The following is a 21501-nucleotide window of genomic DNA, read 5'->3' as shown; positions in this document are numbered from 1 at the left end:
TCTTTCTTATTTTTATGCTAATTAAATTCTTCAAAAGTTCACAATATGAATACTTGATACTTGACCAATGTGGATTGGCAAAAAATTTCAATTTACTTTTTTTTTTGTTTCAATTTGTCTCAATAAATTAATATTTTACAAATACTCTCTTTTCCTTTGAAAAAAAAAAAAATCATAAAAAAATTTGATAAAAGGAAAATTTTTCAAAAAAAAAAATTCGTTTCAATTTTTCCAGACAAATTTTAATTGTTATTTAATAATATGTGATTTCTTTTGATATATACTTTTTGAGAGATGTGATTATAGTAAGTACATATACTTGAAACTGGTCTAGAAGCTCCTATAGGTATTCTAACTTTAGATATATTCCCAAAATAACTACTATGTTGAACTCTCCCTCTTTTCTCATACCGTACCATTTTGTTGTACCTCTGACGTGACTTTTTCAGATTTCTTTCTCGGCACACATCTTCAGATCAACCACGCGAGTTTTTCTTTTCCGCATTCTGAAAAAAAGGTTTTTTTTTTTAAATATAAATTTTCAAAATCAAAAAGGAAAAATAATTTTTATCACTGTGATCAATATTATTTAGTGCTCAACTTTTTTTTGTCCGCATCGAACATTAGTGAGTGTCAATAGACAATTTTTAAAGTTTTACTTTGTAAAAATAGCAAAAAAAAAAAAAAAAACATAGTTGCATGTTTCAAAAATAGATACTCTATAGTGAAATATTTTTCAATTTTTGTTTAAAATTTTTTTTTTTAATTTGTCGCATTTATTGTATTACAGAAAATTTTTCAATGAATTTTCCACATGTTTTACACTGTAATTTACTAATTTGAATTTTTTTCCTCATTAACATATTTTCATAACACTTTATCTTCTTAACAAATATAAATTTGTTTAAATATTTTTTTTTTATATTTTACATTGTTTAAATATTTATTACTTTAATTTTAATTAACTTTCCCTATTTTACTGTTTCATAATTTTTTTTTGTCTTTATAATAGTTTTTAATTATAATATGCAAAAAGTATTAATTATAATAATAATTTTATTGTTTATTATTCATATTGTTATAAAAAAAATACAATTACTTTTTTCATTATTAAAATTAACTAAAACTATTTTTAAAAAAATGATAAAATACCTTTATATCGGAGCTAATTTACTTCGCCTGTTGATAGGCAACTGGTTATACTTCAGTGTACAAATGAAAGTTTCTTCCATATAAACATTATTTATTTACATTTTTGTTTGCAAAGTTCAATGGTATATTCTGAAAATAAAATTAATTATTATTTATTAACAAATTGTCAATTAAATAGAAAATAATAATAATTTTTCTAAACTATTTATGAATTGAATTTCAAATAAAACCGCGAGTTTTCATTCTTATTTACTGCCGAATCGCATGCGAATCATTTTCGAACAAAAACCAAACACAAAAATATTGAGGTCGTTCTCAGGTTGTATTAATTATATCTATTGTTCTACAGATGTTTTGATAATGGATAACGATATAAATGAAAGTGTTAAAATTGAAGCTACTGAAGCTCAAAAGAAAACGGAAAATATAACAGCAGAGGTGAGTAAATTTTTTTCTGACAAAACACACTCTCAACATAACCTCAAAAAAAAAACAATTTTTTGTTTATTACAATATTCATTAAAGTTTTAAATATTAACATTTTTAAACAATATCTTTTAAATATATCTTCTTTTTTCTAATTCGTCTTTTTTGTAAAAATAGTAAAAATTGTTTAGAAATGAGGTTAGAAATTTTGTAAAAAATTGTATATAAAACAAAATGTCAATTTTAATTAATAAACAAATTTGATAATTAAAACAAATAATACAGTTAATGTTTTATTTGTCATTTATTCAATAATTCATTATCATAATTATATTTTCATATTAATAATAATAAAAACATTACAGCCAAAACCTGTGCATCACAGAGAAAGAAAGCATGTAAAAGATGAAAAACCGAAGAAAAAGGAGGAACGAGGTGTTGAGCAAGTGTTAAAAAGTTTGGTCAGCATTGAAAATGCTGACGAAAAATTATCGGCAATGTGTAAAAAATATTCTGAAGTCATTGATGAAAATCGTAAATTACAATTGTCATTAAAGCAATCGGAGAAAAAAGTTCAAATGATACAACGCGAGAAAGATCAATTACAAACAGAGCGTAGCAAAGCTGTTTTAACAAGAAGTCGACTTGAAAGTTTATGTCGTGAATTACAACGACAAAATAAAGCCGTAAAAGAAGAGAGTTTACTTAAACTTCGCGAAGAAGAGGAAAAACGTAAGGAAGTATCGGCCAAATTTCAAAGTACCCTGGGCGAACTTACTGCTCTTATGAGTCAAAATAATGAAAAAAATACCAAACTTTACGAAGACAATATGGAAATGAGTAAAAATTTTAAATCCCTCTGTGAACAAGTTGAATTGAGAGAACAGCAATTTGAAAAAATTCATCAACAAATGCAATTGGAAATTCAATTGGCCGAAGCGAAATTAGCTAAAGTCACGTTGGAAATGACATCGGAGAAAGAAGCACTCTTGAATGAGAAAAAACAACTTTTGGCAGTGAGTTTTCAATTTTTTTTTTAAATAAATTTTTTTTCATATAAATATTTGATTCATCTTTTTTTTCTTCATTTCAGAAATTAGCCGAATATCAATTGAGACTGAAAGAAATGCAGGCCCAGGAAGTGGGACTCAGAAGTCAAATAAGCATGTACACTGACAAATACGACGAATTTCAAAATGCTTTAACAAAAAGCAATCAAGTATTTGGCGGATTCAATGAGGAAATGGAGAAAGTAAGAAATAAAATTATTGAAGTTGAATTTAAATTTTCGCATAATATTTCATTTAAATTATTTTTTTCTTTCAGATGTCAAAGAAAATTTACAAACTCGAAAAAGAAACAGGATTATGGAAACAGCGTTGGGAGAAGAGTCATCAAGCTCTACTTGAAATGGCCGCCGATAAACAAACTCGAGACGCTGAAATTGAGGGTCTCAATAAAAAACGATTACTTCTTTTAGAATTGTGTAAAGCTTTTCAACAGGAGCGAACAACACTCATTATGCAATTAAAGGAGAAAACTGTCGAATCAAATTCCATTCAAACTGACAATGTTAAATCAATTGAACAAATTGAAAATTTCACAAAAGTCTCAGAAAAATTGGGTGATAATTTATCACAAGCGCAAGAATCATTAATGCAAGATATTGCCGCCCAAGAGGCAAAGCGAACAAATCAAAAAACTGATGAACCACCAGTAAAAACAGAATCTACAAAAAGAAAAGAGAAGAAAAAACAGGATGCAAAACAAAAAAAGAATGAATCATCAACAGTGAAAAATGAAAATAATGATAAAATCCAAAAAGAAGAAATCATATCAGATGAAAAAATTACTTCTAAACAAGAGAATTTACAAGAGAGTAAAAATACAAAAGATAAAGAACTTGTTTCAGAAATTAATCAACCTGAAATAATTAAAGATGAATTGAAAAATGATTCGAATCAAGAAACTAAAGATACTGAACTAAAAGTAATTGATCAAGAAACTAAAGAAATAGAACAATCAGATAAAAATAATTCAAATGATAATTTAATGAAAAATAATGATTTAGAAAAAATTTGTGTATCAAATTCTGACAGTACAAATCAAATATCAAATGATGTAAAATTGCCTGTAGACAATAATAAGACTGAGAATATTATCAGCGAGAAAATAGAAAAAATTGAAATTACAAATGAAATAGATAAATTAAGTGAAACATTAAAGAATACCGAAGTAAATGAAAAAAAATTAGAAACAAATGATGAGTGTCTTGAAAATAAATTGATAAGTGATACAAATTATCAGGAGGAAAATATTAAAGAGAATTGTAGTGTTTCACAAAATTCTCAACTTGAATCTGAAAAAATGGAAAATCTTTGCGAAATGACAGTTTTATCTAATTCAGATAATGTACAAATTAAATCTCCAACATGTCCTATGACAGCGAAAAAAGGAAAGGTAAATATTTAAATATAAATTAAAAATTTCTAAACAATATTTGAATTAATTTTAATTTTTAGAATAAAATTTTTGTAAATGAAAAATTAATACAAATTATTTTAAATGAAACGATTATTTCAGGAAGCAAAGAGGAAGAAGAAGTGAAAAAAATGAGAAAAAATCTTCCAACTACTTCCCTTAAGATCTAAGTATTTTAACAAAATAAAAAGAAGAGTAATGTAAGTCTTATAACGCATCAATGCGAATTAAGAACACTGATTTTCTTAACTTTTTCTAAACAGTGTTTTTTTTTTTATTATTGATCGCAGGCAAAATAGATTTAATATTTTAATTTAATTGTTCTTATGTTTTTCTTTCGTTTCCATGTTTCATATATTAAAAATCGTTTAGCATGTTTTTTTTTTAAAGAGAAATAATGTCTTGACGACAAAAAAAAAAAAAAAAAAAAATAGTGAATCTTGCCAGTTTTATTTATTACGAATAAAATATCTTGTGTTGTTTTTTTAATACACACAAGTAAAAATAATTTTTATTCGAATGTTAAAACAAAAATTTCTTCTTCGTATACGTAATGTATATAAATCTAAGTTTTGTGACATATTCAAGATCTCTTGTATTTATTTTGTCATCTTTTTTTTTGTGAAAAAACATATATATCTGCTGTTATTTTCAAACTTAATAATTGTGTTTAATAAATTATAAATTTGTATGTGAACTCTCCTTGGATATTTTTCCATGAAAATTAATATTCACAAATTATATAATTTAAAAAAAATTTAAATCAAAATTAACTATCTAATATTAATAAATAAATGTAATTATTAACATTTTGACAAATAAATCTCACGAATAATAAATTTAATTAAAAATTTAATGATTAATGAATTTAATAATAATAATCAGAAAAATATGGAGTTAATTTTTTTTTCAGAAATGTTATTTCCGATTGGGTAATTAATGTTCGCTAATTAATTGAATTAATTTGCTGCTCTGTTTGCTAATATTCTTGACTTGTTTTTTTTTTCAGTGAATCCTCTCGACCTCTAGATCTAAATGGTGGATTAGAACAATGTTCGTTCTACGCCAAGTGAACGATCCCGTTATCATGTGAAGCGAGTGGGTCAGTGGCACCTCTCTTACCCTGATATAGTCGTTTTTTCTTTCTTCTTTCCGACTTATATATATACATATATACATTTTATGATCATAAGAAACGTTGGACATATGAGAATCGGAGAGTGTGTTCGCATCATTGACCCGCAGAAGCAGGGCCTTGTCATGGGGGAACTTAGTGGGGCTTCAAAGCCGTTCTTACACCTCGTTTTGTGTCCAGCAACTGTGTGTTCTCCTCTGATATGAAAGTGCGGCCGCAGACATGCTTTTCTTCAACCGACTAGTATATATCACAGGATATTAGTAACTGTGAGTACGAGTAACGTGTCGCGTATAATATCACGAGCTCTTTTCCATATAAAATAATTTTTATACAATCACTGAAAATTTGGAGAAACACAAAATCATTCTTTTTTCCCCTCTTTTATCAATAAGTGTATGACAATGGTGTTCTTTTTTTAAGAAAAAAAAAGGGAAATTTTTGAAAAAATTGTAAAACTCGAAAATCAATTCTTGAATTTCGTATGTATCAGACAAGAGTTGTCTGACCGTATTTTCTTCATTTTTTTTGCAATTCTTTAAACTGGATCAACAAAGATGAAGATTGCCACGACGTTATTTCTCTTCGTCGTTGTTGGTAAGTATTTTATATTTTTTAGAAAAAATTTAATTTGCTCTCATTTTTTTCGACTCTATACAGAGGAAATTCTAAATATTTTTCAATATTGTCAAATACATTTTTGGACATATATTTTTTTTATAAAAATATAATTTCACTCGTATTTTTTATTTACGAAAATTTTTTCTTATTTTTATATAAAATTAGCTTACATTTGGATAAATCGCAAAAAAAAAAAAAAACCGGTATTCTTTTTTAGATTTTGTAATAAAAGCCTGTCGATACGAACACAGAATCAGTTGCTATAGCAACTGAATCACGTTTGCACATTTCTTCATAGACAACTATTGAGTAATTCTAAAAGTACCAAGTTTAAAATAAACAAACATTTTTTCATTCTATAAAATATTTAATTTTTATTTTATTTCATGAAAAAAAACTCTAATTTTCTTTAAAATTAAAATCAGTATTTTTAAATTATATATTTTTTTATGGTACCAATTGTTTTGTAAATATGTATAAGTGATTTATTAAATTATTCTCTCTTCATTAAATAACATTTTCAATTTCTAGAAAATAACGCTTTTTTTTTAAAGTAGTAATAATTAGTATAATTGAACTGATATATTTTTTTTCAGTATTCCTTCTTTACTAATAAGTTGTATCATATATATATATATAGATTATCCTTAAACGATTTATTTACATAGATCCATCGAATATGATAATCAGATGTGTGACATATGAAAGGAGGATGACAAAAACCTAATAGTGGATCAAGGAGACTTATTACAGCAAAATCATTGATTGATTATCGTTAATTGTTACTTTCATGAAAAAGTTTAATTAGAAAAAAATAATAATCAATTTCAATATCATTACTACATAGAGAATTTTAATTTTGTTTTTTTACAACAAGAAAAAAATATATATATATTTATCTCAATAATTTTATTTATTGAGTGAAAATTAAACAAATTGTAACGTAAAATTGATCCAGTTATATTTGGAAATTGTCAAATTCCTAAATCACACAAATGATAACAAATACTTTTATTGCAAATATATAAATTTTTAATTATTTTTATTAAATTAATTTTTTTAAAGAAAATAATTTTTAAAATAAATATTTGCATGAATATTCATAATTTGATGAAACAAAATTCAACGAAAAAAAAAAAAAATGGTAATTCTTTTATTTATGTCCAGTGAAAGGAATCAGTGTTCCATTTTTTTTTCAGCATCCAATAAAAATTGTATATTTTATCGATAATGTATAAAAATAGACTTTTGAAATATTTTCAGGTTTTTGGGTATTTCTCTTTTATAAATTGTATTATTTCTGTGCTATTGATTTCTGACTCGAAATTCTATAACAATTTTTATTTTTATAATTTGAAATTCATTCTTCTTTTCTTTACTAACAACTATTATTATTATTATTATTAATCATAATGTAAATATTTAAAGATACACTTGCTTGTATGTATAAAATTGTTAATAGTTTAAATAATAATTTATTGGCTAATTAATTTGACAGTTAATTTTTTATTTATATATTTCTTTTAGAAATTAATTTAATATTTAAAAAGGAGGAATTAATTTAATAAATTAATTATTAAATTTCAATTTTTAAATAAATAAATTTAAAAAAAAATATTTAAAAGAGAGGAAATAGTAAAAAAAAATGCCCGTATGAGAATTATGAAAAATCGTCTCGCATGTTGGCTCCTATTTTTTGTATCACATTCGCGCAATTTTAACGGTTCTTTGACTAGAACGTGAACGTCATTTTTTCTAGATTATTCAAGAAATTCTATTTTTTAATGCACTGTTATTATATTTATGAATCAATGAAGTGAGTTTTGGTCTAAAAAAGAAGAAAGTATTAAAAAAGAAGGGTGAGGGGAATAAAAGACAAGATGTCATCGAAAGCAATGACTGAACACATGGTCAAGGAACAATGATCTCGATAGAAAGTGAGAAAATAGCAAAACAGTAAACCGATATTTTATTGAAAAATATAGTTTGACGTTAAAAAAAAAAAAAAAAAAAAAATAGGACACGTCGATAACGAAAGTTGATAATTATTATATGTTATTGAATCGATTTACTCTTCTGGAAAAAGACGGAGGATATAATCGTAGAAATCGAAACCTCTTTAATGGATAATCAACAATAGTGAAATTCATCTGATTTTATTGTAACTACTTAACAAGATTGTTTCTCTCGAATTAATTTTTTTCTCAAATTTTTTTTTGATTTAAAAATTTATTTATTTAAAAAAATCATTAAAATTATTTGCCAAAAAAATTAATTTTTACTTCTAGAATTGAGAATTAAATTATTAAATTCGGTATATGTAAATAAGTAAATTAGCAATGATGTTAAATGTAAATTTAATATTGATAAAAAAAAAAAAAAAAAAAAAATGTCCAATAAACAAAAATTATATTTTGTGAGTAGAGTATTTAGGGAATCGGGCCAGCCGGACTGTGCTAATGTTCCGTTTATACATCAAGACACTTTCTACGATGCTTTGGACACGTTTAAATACTGACATTGAATTTACTGAACGACTGATTTTCTTGTTCAAAAATTAATTTTTCATAGTCATAGGAAAAAAAAAAAGTTTAGAAAAAAAACAATTAAAAATTTTCTAATTTAAAAAAATATTTTTCATAAATTTATTTAAATAATTTTTTTTAGGAAAAAATATTTTTTTTTAAAAACAAGCTTCAAAAAAAGAGTTTAAAAAACAATTTTTTTTTTATTATAATAAATTGGTTAAACTTTGTTTATTTCTACAAATAAAGAAAATATATTTTTAGGAATAATTTTTCATGGAGGTGATAGTAACTTTATTTAAGTAATAAATTTTCCTTGCTCTTAATAAATTTTTTTTTTTTTTTTTTTGTGATTCATAGAATTCATGAGATCAGTATATATAGGAAAAGTATCATCATATATGCAAGAGTCTAATGTTCGAGTTGAAGACCTGAATTTACATTTATATGCTTGCAATTAGTAATATACGTTTATTAATGATTATGCAAATTTTGTTCTTCTTCAATGACAAATAGCAAAAGCGTGAAATGGAACACATTTTAAAAATTACAAAAAGAAATATAATATGTAAACTTTCAAAATGGTTCATTTAAATGAAAACAAGTGTGAAATAATAATAATAATAATATATATATAGTATAATAAAAGTGTGAAATCATCATAAGAATTTGCGTAAGTTTCGTTTAATGCATAATTTTAAATATAAGAAAAGATTATAGTGATTCGTATTTCATTATGTCTTTTTATAATTAAGCGTTACTATTGAGGAAGCGAAGGATTAATTTTATGTATATGAAGCTATTTAAGAGAAATGCAAAAACGTTTATGTGTTTTTAAAATTATTACTTCAATCTTATGAAAAAGGAGGTGAAATAATTTTCTCTAAAAACATTTCAAGATTTTTTTTTAATTTCTATTGTTTAAAAAAAATAATAATAAAGAATTTCTTTTATAATTTTCTTTCTAAATTATATTTTCTATTATAAATTGTCATTACATTTTTTTTACTACAATTTTTTAAAAAAAAATATTTGATTTAAAATTTTCTATTTTGAAAGAAGAAATTGCAGAGTAAAAAAAATCGAAGTATTTTTTTTCCAAATAATTAAAATTTATGTTTTAAAAGAATGTGATAAAATCAGAGCAAAAAAATCTGGGTATATATATATATATTTGAAAGTAAAAAAAACGTGAATCATATGATACACTTGTCCAAAAATTTAAAGGAATTGAAAAGTTGTATTCGAGTGGTTATAGAGTGTGGTCATTCATGGGTCGTCTTCGAACGTTTAGTCAGGTTTTTTCAAGTGGGTCACTAGGGTATGGCCCAATGGCATATACACTTCTATCCCGTCAAACTGGCAAAAGATTCTTTTTGATTAATCATCACAAATGAAAAAAAAAAAATTCTCCGATTAATTTTCAAAAATTTCTACTCTAATAATTTATTAGAATTTTTTTATTTATTTCAAATTTTATATAGAATTGCTCACGAATTCCTCATTTGATTTCTGTTTCTGAATTAGAAATGACATTTTAATTCAAGTGCCAGTGTCTATAAAGAAATTCGATTGAGAAAACGATTAAAAGATTATATTCAAAGACGAAGAAAGGCAATTGTTGCGTAATTATAAATTCATTTTAAAAATGTGAATTTAATCATAAAAATTAAATTATAAAGTTCAAATGTTCGCTGAGATCAAATAAAATAAATAAAGTTTTCCAATTTATATTTATCTAAATGAAATTTAATTTTTTTCCTGACTGAGAAAATATTGCATATACTGTAATTAATCTCAATAAAATGATTTTTTTTCAATTAATTAATCAATATAAATAATTTGGAAAAATTAATTTTCGAATGTAATTTTTGGAATAGTGACAATATTTGAGAAAAAAATGATTGGCAAGTGAAATTCAAATACACGCGGATATACGAATGTGTTCAATTCAGGTTAACAGCGTTAGTTTTGTGTCGTAAAGATTTCTCTTTCGATGCCCTGTGCTTGGAAAAATTAACAAATAAATTCTTTTTTTTTTATCAACAACCAAAGTAAATAAATGAAATGGTTCACTATTGACTCCGAAAATTTGCTAAAATTGCATATACGAGTAGATAAATAATGAAAATTAATATTTACTATGGTAAAATTGTTTCTAGAATATTTTTATTTAACATACAAATATATTTTCAAAAGTTCAAGAAATAAAAAATTAAAAAAAAATAATTCTAAATAAATAGAATAAAATAGTAAAGTAAATAATTATAAAATAAAACTGGAATAGGAAGACTAAAAAAATACAAAAATTTTTATGATAATATCCAAAGAAACTATATTTTCAAAGAACCTATTTAATTTTACTGTACAAAAAAGAAATAAAGGTTGCTGAGGGCAAAAAAGAAATCATCATCAGTATTCCAAAAGCGTTTACATTATTCCGGATTCATATTATTATTTACTCAACCTCCTTTAAATCTTGTAGGCGGAAAAACAAATAAAATAATAGAAAATTTAAAAAATCATTTCATTGATATTTTCTAAAATTAATTGTTCGAAATGTTATTTTAAAAAAAAAATCATCACTCAATCAATTATTATTAATTAATCATCATTGTTTGTTAATTAATCCAAGTTTCAATTTGGAGAATTAAATATGGGAATAAGAAAAAAAATATTTTTGAATGAAACAATAAAAAGAAGCATGAATATTGTGTTTTTAATAACAAAATTTCGTTTGTTTATTAAAAAAAAAAATTTTCAACTTTTAAAAAAAGAGAAAAAAAAATCGGAATCAATAGCACAGAGATTAAAAAAAAAAAAAAAAAAAAAAAAAATTAAACCTTTGTGAAAAAGGGCAAAAATCTATAAAGAGATGGTATTTTTCAAATTTGTTTCTAGGCTGCACGTGGCGGGAGGCTTTAAGCACATGTGTATGGGCTTCCGACTTTGGTTTCAGTCTTAACTGTGCCTTCAAAAAATCCGGTCTCTTCCGGGTTCGAAATCTGGGAGGTGTTAAAGGTTACGTCGGACTCGGTGAGTGTCCGAAAAAAAACCCTAAAAATCATTTAAATCACATTCCGAATTTTTTTTATTAAAAAAATTGAAAAATAAATATAAATTTTGGTGCAATGTTTTTTTTTTCTATATAAATTTATAATACCTCTTAAATATTAATTGAAAAATAATGTTAATTAAAAAATTTAGATTTTAAAATAAAAAAAAAATCCGAATAATTTATTTATTTGCATTTCCTGCGTAATTTACCGTGAATTATTATATTTAATTTTATTTTTGAACTGAATATGGACCACATGAGAGCGATAAAATAATGCGCAAACGAAATTCGATTATGAAAGTCATCCTTCAATACAGGTGTTAATATCTTTATATAGAGAGGCAAAATCTTTGATTAATGCAACAGAATTCAAATCATTCACTCTCAGTTTTGTAATATACAAAGTATATATATATATATAATAAACGATTAATGCCCAAAGAAGCGAAATTTTTTTTTAAGAATTTTTTTTTGAATACCTTTTCTTTTAAATAACAATACTTTTTCTCTAAAATAACAATGCTATTTTCTTTTAAATAATATTATTTTCTTTTCAAAACAATAATCATTGTTAAATAACAATAAAATATTTTTAAATAATAATTAATCTATTGTAAATATAAATAATAATAATAATATTTATTTATTCAACTAAATAGAGAATCAGTATTTCAAAATAACTGAATCTTGATCATTAAATTCATATATATATAGATAAATGTAATTTAATCAATTCACTTGCATGTGTGAAAAATGTAATGAAAGAAGAAACTTTGCCAACATCTTTACATAACATTTGAAGAAGCGTGAATTTGTTACACGTAATTGAATGTTGTATATTATAGAAATTTAACTACAAATCAATTACGATTATTTATTTTTTTCTATACACAAAAAAAAAATTCAAATTCTATTTACGAAAAATAATAATTTAAAAAATACTTTTTGTATTAATTTAATAAAACTTTTTTTGTAATATTTATTTAGTATTAATTTAGTATTTTTTTAGTATTTACTTAGTATTTATTTAGTATTTATTTAGTATTTTTTTAGTATTTTTTTAGTATTTATTTAGTATTTATTTAGTATTTAAAATAATTATATAAAATTATTTTTATAATATATATATTTTCATTTCTATTCAATAAAACTTTATTATTCAACACTTCATAAATTTCTATATCTGATTTCATTGAAATTACCTAATTGATATTTTTATCTCTTTTAAACCTTTTTTTTTTTGTCGATATTTCAAATATACAACTTTCAAAGCAAGAATTTGTCCAATGTTTAAATAAAAAAATTTTATTATCTAAAGGACAAATTACAGCTATTTCATTGATATAGTTATTTGGACCTTCTAATTACTGACCACCTTAACTTTCATTTTTGTGTCAAAAGGTACTATTTAGTAAAAAAAAAAAATTTTACCATTTCCCGTGTTTGCATGCACTTTTTTTTTAAATTAATAATAATTTTCCTAGGTCCTTGTCACGCAAAGTTGCATAAAGTGTCAGTTTAGTTAAAAAAAAAAAAAGAAAAAAAAGTGTCTCCATTAAGAAGTTAATAAATGACATATATCGTCTATCAGTGATAATAATTGGCATTGCATTCATCATAATGATTGGCATAGAAAGTTAGGGTCGTTTAGACATGAAAGGGGCCAAGTATCTACCGTGCATATAAAAATCGGAAAATAAAAAATAAAAAATAAAAAATAAAAAATAAAAAATAAAAAATAAAAAATACAAAATACAAAATACAAAATACAAAATACAAAATACAAAATACAAAATACAAAATACAAAATACAAAATAAAAAATAAAAAATACAAAATACAAAATACAAAATACAAAATACAAAATACAAAATAAAAAATAAAAAATAAAAAATACAAAATACAAAATATAAAATACAAAAAATACAAAATATAAAAATAAGTAAATAAAAAAAATAAAAAATACAAAATATAAAATATAAAATACAAAAAATACAAAATACAAAAATAAGTAAATAAAAAAATAAAAAATAAGTACAAAATATAAAATATAAAATACAAAAAATACAAAATACAAAAATAAGTAAATAAAAAAATAAAAAATATAAAATATAAAATACAAAAAATATAAAATATAAAATATAAAATATAAAATATAAAATATAAAATATAAAATATAAAATATAAAATATAAAATATAAAATATAAAATATAAAATATAAAATATAAAATATAAAATATAAAATATAAAATATAAAATATAAAATATAAAATATAAAATATAAAATATAAAATATAAAATATAAAATATAAAATATAAAATACAAAAAATACAAAAAATACAAAATACAAAATACAAAATATAAAATATAAAATACAAAAAATATAAAATACAAAAATAAGTAAATAAAAAAAACAAAATAAAAAATGAAAAGTAAAAATATATGAACGTTATCAACTATTGATTATAATCTGGAATCTACATAACTTTCTTATTATAGTGAAACTTGGTTTACTGATCCATCGCTAATTTAATATTATATTTTATTAACTAGCAATGATTATATTCAATATGCTAAAATCGTGTATATTATAATTTAACATCAGGTGACCTTGATCTATATATTAAATAATTATGCTTTGATTTATTTTAATTTCTATTCTAATTAATCATAATACAAAATATATTATATTATAAAATATTCATAATATATATTAATAAGTATTGTTATTTATACATATATATGCAATATAATAAAATTAAATAAAATAGAAATAATAAAATATATAATATATATTATTTTTATTTTATTTATTTGTATATTTATTTATATTTATAAAATATTTATAAAATATTTGCATTAAATAATTATTTGGCTAATCTTTGTATTATATTACTAAAAAAAAAAAAATTGATAAATGTACATATTAGAAAAAGAAAAAATTGATTGTTTATAAGTTACTGCCTGTTTTCTTTCTTTGGGTATCAATCTAATACGACAAATGATTAATTCATGTATATCCTATGCTTAACCTACTTTTGCTGGAAATATACAGATTGCACTTGCATAAATATGCATCTTTTTTTTTTTTTTTTTTTTTTTTTTTTCTTTCTATTATTATTTGCATCTCATGTAGAAAAAGAAATTGACACTCAATATTATAAAGAAGTTTGCAGCACACATTATATATATTTCTTTGCAATTTGTTTATCTGCTCTTTGTTTATATAATATATGACACAAATAACATTTCTTGTTTATTCTTTCAACACTTAAAAAATAAAAAAAAAGTATGAATTTCTCTACTTAACTTCATCTTTTTCTATTAATATTTTTCAATTTAATTTAAAGAAAAAAAAATTTATTTTCATATGAAATTTAATTGATTTTCAGGATTTTCAGTTGGAGATGAACTTGGATTTCGAGATTCGTTAAGTAATACAGAAGTAGTGAGTAAGAGGCGAAGTGTTCAAGATGGAAGAGGAAATTTCATTGCCATAAATCCATCAAATCTGGTAAATAAAAAAAAAAAAATAATTAATTATGAGAAAAAATTATTTTTTCAATTTTCTTTTTTTTTTTTTTTGCTTATAATCTTGGGGAAAATATTGTTAATTAAGAGATTCAGGAGATACTGGCCTTGTCGTAACTAGCGCGTGAATGTAAACTTTTATATAGTTCGATCCATTTATGTTATCGAGTGTCCTATTCGGAAATTGCAATTCAACTTTCGACAAACTCATCTCACTTTTTCTTTTAAATAACACTCTTAAAGACTATATATATATTATATTAATCTTAAAAAAGTATATTTTTAATTTTTTTAAATTTGCTAATTAATTTTTAAATTTTTTCCCAAATTTTAGGAATTTTATATTTTACCTTCAATTTTTTTTTTGAATGTATTACTGATTACATTTTCGAGTTTTTTAATTTTTAAAATTCTGATTTATAAATTATTAAAATTAAAAAATATAAATTTGCAATTTTAGAAAAAGATAGATAGTTTAAAATTGCAATTGCGTTTGTTGATAATATGATCGAATATCGCAAGCGGACAAGATACTTTCATTTTGTAATACTATTGCGTACAGGACGAAAATAAGTTAATAAAAAAAAAAACTAAACCACTCGATATATGATTATATACAATATAAATCTGATTTTCCGTTCCTTAAACTGTTTCATGACAATCGTTACACTCTACTACTCTGACAAAGGAGACGCCTTCCAAATTAACTTTTATAAAATGTATTTTGTTTCTACTTTCTTATTAAATAACATGCATTTCCGTTAAAATACATTTTTTAAAGTATTATATTAAATTTTTTTTTATATCATTTTTTTTGTTACAAAAAAACTTGTAAAAATTATTTTTTTTTTTACTCACCGCTGAATTAATTGTCTTTGGTCCATGTGTCCCCTGTAACAAACAATTAAATAAATTAGAAAAATAAAATTTTAATTCTAAATAGAAAAAATTCAATTTATTTTCTAAATAAAATATTCAAAATATTTTATTAAATTATTTAAATACGAAAAAAATTGTATGTGTTAATTTATGTTTTATGTTTTTTTTTTAATTTATGTTTTTAATTTAGGACACAATTTATTTTAATGATTTTTTTTACATTAGCATTAAAAAAGCAAATTAAAAAACCATATCACGGAAAATTAAAAGGCATTAAAATAAGCTGCAACTATTATTTTAATCCAATTTTGCTTATTTTAATACCAAAATAATTTAAAATAAGCAAAATTGGATTAAAATAATAAGCGTTGCAGCTTATTTTAATGCCTTTTATTTTTCTGTGATGCCAAATAGTTTTGCAATGATTCAAGGTTCAAATTTTTGCACAATCTTCTCGAAAAAATTATCGCTTTTTTTATATAAAAAAAAATTAATGAGCATCGTTCAAGGATGGGACAATTAATGAATAAAAAAAATTTCTAAATTTTAATGTCAAAAAAAGAATTGCTAATTATAGTTTTATCAATAATTTTCTGTCGAAATAAAAATTAAATGAACGATTATTATTTGTCAAGTACGTTTGACATTCACACCTATACTGATGAACCATGGACCGAGATGTTGTGAAACGATTGTCAAAGCAATAAGTGAATGTAACGCAATATATTATATTGCTAGATTCCGAAAGACTTAATTTTAAAATTTAGATGTCAAACAGTTCATGGATTTTTATAACATTTATAAGACGAGACAAAACATTTTTCTTTTTAATTACAAAACTATTTTACTATTATTTTACTATTTTAATTACAAAAAAAAAAAGAAATACAAATGAATATTTTACAGGCTATTAATCGTGATGGAACGCGAATGGTGCCACCGTTTAAACCTCTTCCACCAGGTGGTACACGACCAATGTCACCACAACCCGAACGCCAAAGATTAGTAGTACAACAAAATTCAACGGCATTAAAAACAATTCCTGCACCTTCACTTGGTGGTATGAATGAAGAATTATTTAAGCATCAGCAAAAATTACAAGATGAAGATAAAGCCAGACAACAACAGAGAATTCAACAGGAGGCACTCGCAATGCATATGTTGAAACAACAGAGACAACAACAGCAGGAGGCAATGAGACAACAGCAGTTGCAAAAAAATGCACAGCAACAACAAATACAAAAAGTTGCACAACAGCAGATGCAACAACAACAGATGCAACAGCAACATGCTAAACAACAGATGCAGCAGGAGAGTCTAATGCAGCAGCAGCAACAGTTGCTACAGCAGCAGAATCCAATGCAGCAGCAGCAGCAATTGCAACAACAGCAGAATCAGATACAACAGCAGATAGCAGCAATGCAAACCAAAAGAATGCAGGTTTGTAGCAATTTTTTATTTCGATTTATCAAACTTGGAAAAAACACAGAAAATTATAAGGTATTAAAATTTTAATGCCTTTTAATTTTTTGTGAAGGTTTAAAAAAACAATTGTTTCAGGTGGTGCAAGGTTCCACAAGTAATGTTGCAAGATTACCAACAATTGTCGCAGCAATACCACCAGCTGGTAGTGTTGTCAATGATCCCTTACCAAAACCAGTTGCTGGTATTGTAATTCCCAACAGTGCATTGCCACCATTTATAGCAATGCCTCAATCATCCGCTAAATTGACAAGCAGAATCAGTCACAGTCCAACGTTATTGGAGGATTCCGTTAATGAAGTTTCGAAAGACGATGATAAACAAGTAAATATAATTGAATAAATTTACACTGAGAAATATAAACTATTGAATCAACAGCATTTTTGCCAAAGGCATAAAAATTATTCATTCAAAAGCTAAAGAATTTGTAAAAATATTATATAAATTCTATCAGCTTCTGAATCACTAATTTTTTATGCCTTTGGCAGAATTTCTGTTGATTCAATAGCATATTTTTCTAATTCGAATTTGTAAAAATATTATATAAATTCTATCAGCTTCTGAATCACTAATTTTTATGCCTTTGGCAGAATTGCTGTTGATTCAATTTTTCTAATTTATAATAATAAAAGTAAAATAAGAAAGCAATAAATATGGAGAATAATAAAATTTACAGCTACCAATACCGGTTGATGATGTACCATCATCGAATAAATTGACGCTTCTTTCATTTCCACAAGTTGTTGTCGAACCATTTGTTGAACAATCGATGCCTGATCAACAGAATGGAAAGAGACAATCCTTACCGTCAACAATTAAAAATTCATCACCAGTGAAAAATTCTCTTCAATCATCAATTAGAAATACTCTTCCATCATTGGAACCCATTCAAAGTAGTAAGCAAACATCGTTAAAGGCCTTGGCTGAAGCTAGCAATATTACATTAGAAGCATTGGAGGCAGTTATTTTGTTGAAGCAACAACAATTGTTGCAGAGGCAGGAAGGACCTACTACTACTACTACAACAACGACAACAACTACTACACCATCTTCACTGTAAGTGTTTTTAGGGCCTGCTTCTCTCATATTTTTTTTATCTTTCACAGAAAATTAAAAGGCATTAAAATAAGCTGCAACTATTATTTTAATCCAATTTTGCTTATTTTAATCCATTTTGATATTAAAATAAGCAAAATTGGATTAAAATAATAAGCTTATTTTAATGCCTTTTAATTTTCTGTGTTCAAATATAATTTACAGATGACAATAAAAACAATTTTTGTTGCAGAACAAGTAATAATAACAATTATTCTGGCACAACAAAAGTAATGAACGCTCCTCGAGAATATTATCCAGTTGGATATGATAAGAATTTTGATGATAATTTTGCAAGTCGAGTTGATTTACCCGATACGAGTTTTTATTGTGGGGATCAGAAACATTTTCCCGGATTGTATGCCGATGAAGATCTCGGTTGCATGGTAATAAAAAAAAAAGAATTAAAAATTCTAAAATCACTTACCGTATAAAATTTTATTTTATTTTTATTACAAAAATAAAAGTTTAATACTCAATTTCTCTACTTTTGCATTAGGTTTTTCATGTCTGCGCCTTAACTGACGATGGTCTTATAATGAAAAGTTTCTTATGTCCCGAATCAACGCTTTTTGATCAAACAATTTTAAAATGCAACTGGTGGTTCTACGTGGATTGCAAAACATCAAAAACACTTTACGACAGCAATATTCCCATCAGCAAAAGTTATCAACTCATGAAAGCATTGGCATTTTTCTCAGCCTATAAAAATCACGATAACAGTACTATGCAAGCAACAGAAACTGAAGAAGCAAAAAGCCTTTAGTAAATTGAGAAAAATTAGAGAAATTTATTTTTTTTTTTTTTGCTTCCTCATATGAGGATGCTTTTTTATCAATTAAAAATATAATATTGTCACGAGAGACTATAAATATGACAATATTATTTTTCCAATGAAATCAAGAAACGCTCGAAAAAGAAAAAAAAATGATCGTTTTGCCATGATTTCACTATTGCTCAAAATACATTTAGATTTATTTTTGTGTGAGTTGTTAGAAAATTTGTATAACGAAGATTTTTTCATTGAATTAATTAATAAGTTAATTTATGTACAGATAATATAAAAATGATAAATATTTAAATTATTGTATATTTGTTTATTTTTGATTATTATTATTATTGTAAAATATTGTGAAATTTTTTTCATTTTTCGAGTCAATAAGTAAAAATTTGAATTAATTAAATGACAACGAGACAGGATTGACATTTTATTATAATGTGTTTTATCATTTTTAAATTAATTAGAAATTCAATTCTTGTCGATAATTGAGAATTTAGAGATGATATAAATATATTTTATTGGTATTTGGGGAATTTACGATGATGATGATGATGATCTTTATAGGAATAATATTATAGAGCGATAATAATTCTTATCTAGCAACAGTAGTGACATGATTTTAAGTAAAAGTAAATTAATTATGGTAAATAATTTACATATTACGTAATAAAATCGATAAATACCGCACGATAATATATATATATAAATTTAAATCAAAAAAGAAACAGTATTTACTGTTGCGAAATAAGGAATTTTAGTGAAATAATGTATTCTTTATACGCTCAGGCCCTTGCCTATATATTTATTTTTAAGAAATGTAAATATATTTTTTTTATTTATTCACGTTGAATTTTTAAATAAATTAAAATTCTATTTCATTTATTTTCGTTTTCTTTCATAATAATCCAATTTTAATTTATTTAATTAAACATTTAAATTTCAAAAATAATTAGTTAATAATTTATTTATTAAATTATAATTTATTAAAATATTTAATAATGATTTAAAAAAATTAATTATGTTATAAATATAAAAATATTATAAAATTAATTTAATAAAAACACACATTTAAATGTTGAAAAGAGATGAATTGCCTGACAATAGGCAACCCTACTTTACTACGAGTAAATTTAGTGTTTGTGTCTAAGTTATTAGTTTCGATAGTTAAAATTTATTGCAGTTAATAAAGAGGACATAAATAATAAGAAAAATTCGGAATCAATTGTGTCTGACTAAAATCGACTTTTACTACTTATGAACAAATTACTCGAATTTAAAATGTTTTGCCTGACTTAAATTGACTTTTACTACTGTTACTAAAAATACTAAAATTACTTGAATTTAAAATCTTTTGTCTGACTATAACTGACGTTTACTACTTTAAAAAAACTGCTAGTAAAAAAATTACAAAAATAAAAAACTTTCCGTCTGACTAAAATCGATTTTTACTACTGTCACCAAAATTACAATAAAAAATATATTAAAATTATTTGAAACGATTTGTCCGACTATAAATAACTTTTACTATTGACAAATAATTTACTAATACAGAAATTACAAAAATAAAAAACTTTGTGTATGACTAAAATCGACTTTTACTACTGTTACTGAAATTACATGAAAAAATACTAAAATCACTTGAATGTAAAACGTTTTGTCTGACAATAAAAATGATCGTTTACTACTGATAAAAAAAACTGCTAATACAAAAATTACAAAAATTAAAAACTTTGCGTCTGACAAAAATCGATGTTTACTACTGTCACTGAAATTACTATAAATTATATTAAAATTACATTAATTTAAAACAATTTGCCTGACTATAAATGACTTCTACCACTGATAACAAAATTTATGATATAAAAATTACAAGAATTAGAAATTTTGCGTCTGACTAAAATCGATAGTTACTACTGTCACTGAAATTACAATAAACTATATTAAAATTACTTGAATTTAAAACAATTTGTCTGACTATAAATGACTTTTACTACTGACAAAAAGTTTACTAATACAGAAATGACAAAAATTTAAAAACTTTCCGTCTGACTAAAATCGATGTTTACTACTGTTACTAAAATTACAAGAAAAAAATAAAATTACTAAAATTATATTAAAATTACTTGAATTTAAAACGATTTGTCTGACTATAAATGACTTTTACTACTAACAAAAAATTTACTAATACAAAAATTACAAAAATTAAAAACTTTGTGTCTGACTGAAATCGACTTTTACTACTATTACTAAAAATTACAAGAAAAAAATACTGAAATTACTTGAATTTAAAACGTTTTGTCTGACTATAACTGACGTTTACTACTTTTAAAAAAA

General features: G+C 23.5%; 3 protein-coding genes across 5 annotated transcripts in view; 2 read left to right on the top strand and 1 right to left on the bottom strand.

Moving 5' to 3' along the window:
* The window catches only part of LOC127290938 (prostaglandin E2 receptor EP3 subtype), a 249774-nt gene that overhangs the window by 11331 nt on the left and 216942 nt on the right, over positions 1-21501 (bottom strand). The window contains exons 7-9 of the mRNA XM_051319783.1: positions 15789-15821; positions 1153-1281; positions 417-506 (exon numbers count right to left, since the gene is read on the bottom strand). The gene's annotated coding sequence lies outside the window, so the exon portion shown is untranslated. The remainder of the gene's footprint in view (positions 1-416; positions 507-1152; positions 1282-15788; positions 15822-21501) is intronic.
* LOC127290909 (alpha-taxilin-like) lies at positions 451-4756 on the top strand. 2 transcript variants are annotated; one of them, XM_051319758.1, is made up of 6 exons: positions 451-626; positions 1502-1590; positions 1944-2594; positions 2672-2830; positions 2905-4038; positions 4162-4756. In XM_051319758.1, exons 2-6 carry the CDS (start codon positions 1513-1515, stop codon positions 4183-4185), a joined length of 2046 nt encoding a protein of 681 aa, XP_051175715.1. In that variant the 5' UTR covers positions 451-626; positions 1502-1512; the 3' UTR covers positions 4186-4756. The 2 variants fall into 2 exon arrangements, with proteins under 2 accessions (XP_051175715.1, XP_051175705.1); XM_051319748.1 differs by lacking the exon at positions 451-626 and having other exon boundaries at positions 1309-1590.
* On the top strand, positions 5252-20045 carry LOC127290921 (probable basic-leucine zipper transcription factor Q). Of its 2 annotated transcripts, XM_051319764.1 has the most exons (8): positions 5252-5791; positions 11242-11376; positions 14792-14913; positions 16716-17249; positions 17370-17615; positions 17968-18347; positions 18580-18772; positions 18886-20045. In XM_051319764.1, the coding sequence occupies exons 1-8, from the start codon at positions 5752-5754 to the stop codon at positions 19150-19152; spliced, it is 1917 nt and encodes a 638-aa protein (XP_051175721.1). In that variant the 5' UTR covers positions 5252-5751; the 3' UTR covers positions 19153-20045. The 2 variants fall into 2 exon arrangements, with proteins under 2 accessions (XP_051175721.1, XP_051175730.1); XM_051319773.1 differs by lacking the exon at positions 11242-11376 and having other exon boundaries at positions 5254-5791.

This window comes from Leptopilina boulardi, unplaced genomic scaffold, assembly GCF_019393585.1.
Source record: "Leptopilina boulardi isolate dan_hultmark-lab unplaced genomic scaffold, ZJU_Lbou_2.1 LbouV2_123, whole genome shotgun sequence".
NCBI lineage: Eukaryota > Metazoa > Arthropoda > Insecta > Hymenoptera > Figitidae > Leptopilina > Leptopilina boulardi.
This window is presented reverse-complemented; position numbering and strand designations above follow the sequence as displayed.